The 1,814-nt window shown below is 33.8% G+C and overlaps 1 protein-coding gene across 1 annotated transcript in view; it reads left to right on the top strand.

Annotated features, from left to right (window-relative positions):
* The window catches only part of LOC144226375 (RNA-binding motif protein, X chromosome-like), a 10,623-nt gene extending 9,395 nt beyond the window's left edge, over positions 1-1,228 (top strand). The window contains exons 7-8 of the mRNA XM_077757799.1: positions 1-85; positions 839-1,228. The exon at positions 1-85 is cut by the window's left edge and continues 96 nt beyond it. Of these exons, the coding sequence (XP_077613925.1) occupies positions 1-85; positions 839-1,140 (387 nt within the window). The 3' untranslated portion in view covers positions 1,141-1,228. The remainder of the gene's footprint in view (positions 86-838) is intronic.
* Positions 1,229-1,814: the final 586 nt, after the last annotated feature.

Below are 1,814 nucleotides of genomic sequence, written 5' to 3' on the forward strand. Positions count from 1 at the left end.
CGTGATAGCTATGGTGGAGGTCGGGATAGAGATTATTCTGAACATTCAAGTGGAAGCTCTTACAGAGAATCTTACGAGAATTACGGTACAAGTCCAGTTCTTGGTAAATCATAGAATTAGATGTAATAGGCAAGATTGATTTGTACGTTGTTACATCTAACTCCACAAAGGGCAGACTACAGAATGATTTTCTAATTAGTTTGAAGATCTTTGAATTACTTTTATAGTATATTTAATCAGATTGTCTTTGAGACTAAATTGTCAGTCGTCTCTTTTTTCCTAACTAGTGAAAAAATACTTTAACAATATTAAATACAAGGAAAGGAGGGGCATTTTGTTGGGTTGGCTTTGTGGGTTAAATATATAACTCTTGATTTTAGTTCAGGTCATGATCTCACGGTTCACAACACGGGTTTGAGTCCAGAGTTGCGCTCTGCACAGATAGTTTGGAGCCTCCTTGGGGTTTTCTCTGAAACTGTCTCTCTTCTCTGTGTGCTGCATGCATGTACTTATTCCCAAAATAAACAAACATTTAAAGAAGTAATATGGAAGATACAGTGTTTGCCAGTAGGAAGCATTAAGAACATGAAGATTAGGATTTCAGTCATTTTTCAGAAAGTGATAGACTATTTACTTCAAATTAACTTAAAAAAATACATGTATACTTTGTTTTAAGTTTAAAAAGCCTTGATTAGTGCTGCATAATATTTTCAGCAGGGACATATAAAAACCTGTCTTTTCCAAATATTTAGTACTTGAACTAGAATCACAGTGTAATGAGACTCTCCAGAATTGTCATGTGGATAGTTTTTTTTTTTCTTTATCATTGACTTTATAGGTAGCTCCCGTGGCCCACCAGCACGAGGGCCTCCTCTGACTTATGGCAGAAGCAGTCGCTACGATGATTATAGCTGCACACGTGATGGATACGGTGGAGGTAGAGAAAGTTACTCAAGCAGCCGGAGTGATCTCTATTTAAGCGGTCGTGAGCGTGGTGCCAGACAGGAACGAGGGTTTCCACCCTCCATGGATAGGGTGTACCCTACTCCTCATGAATCATATGGTAGCACAAGTTATGGTGCTTTCAGAGGAGGTTGTGGTGGAAAAAGATCTGAAAGAGGAGGCCGTAGCAAATATTAAAAATAATTTATGTGTCAGTACTTTTGCAAAGGGAAAATTTAAATGCTACTTTTTTTTTGTTATTGCATTAGTTAATAAAAATGTTACTTCATGGGGAGGCATAGTTTTATTTGCCCTCCATGCATTTTTGTTAAGAAAAAAATGTTCAAAGTAGTTTCTCATAATTATTAGTGCTAATTATTGAATATTAGACAAATTGTTTGAATATACTTGTATTGTTAAAATTTTTGGAGTGTTTTTAAAATAGCATATCCTTTATGTTTTTACTATTTACTCATAAAAACTGTGAAAGCAAATTTGAAATGTGAATTGCACTGTTTTGCCTAAAAGTTACCTTTGTGTTGGAATATAAATGCATATATGACCCATATGCCTAAAAAATTTTACTTTAGTGGGGAGGCATACGTTAACTTACCCTCCATGAAATTTTGGATAAGACGAAAACCATTTTTCAAAGTAGTTTCATAATTGTTAACGTTAATTCATAAAAGCTATAGAAGTTTTTATGTAATTGTATTAAGATTTTCAGGGTAAAAATTTCCATTAAATGGTATTTCCTGTGTGATTTTTATGTTAAAAAATGTGAAAGCATATCTGTATGGAAGGTGAATTGCATTGTTTGCCTAAATATTTCTTTTACTCTGAATTAATATAAATGTTTGTAATGTAAAATA

This window comes from Crocuta crocuta, unplaced genomic scaffold (assembly GCF_008692635.1).
Source record: "Crocuta crocuta isolate KB4526 unplaced genomic scaffold, BGI_CrCroc_1.0 scaffold783, whole genome shotgun sequence".
In the NCBI taxonomy this organism is placed as follows: Eukaryota; Metazoa; Chordata; class Mammalia; order Carnivora; family Hyaenidae; genus Crocuta; species Crocuta crocuta.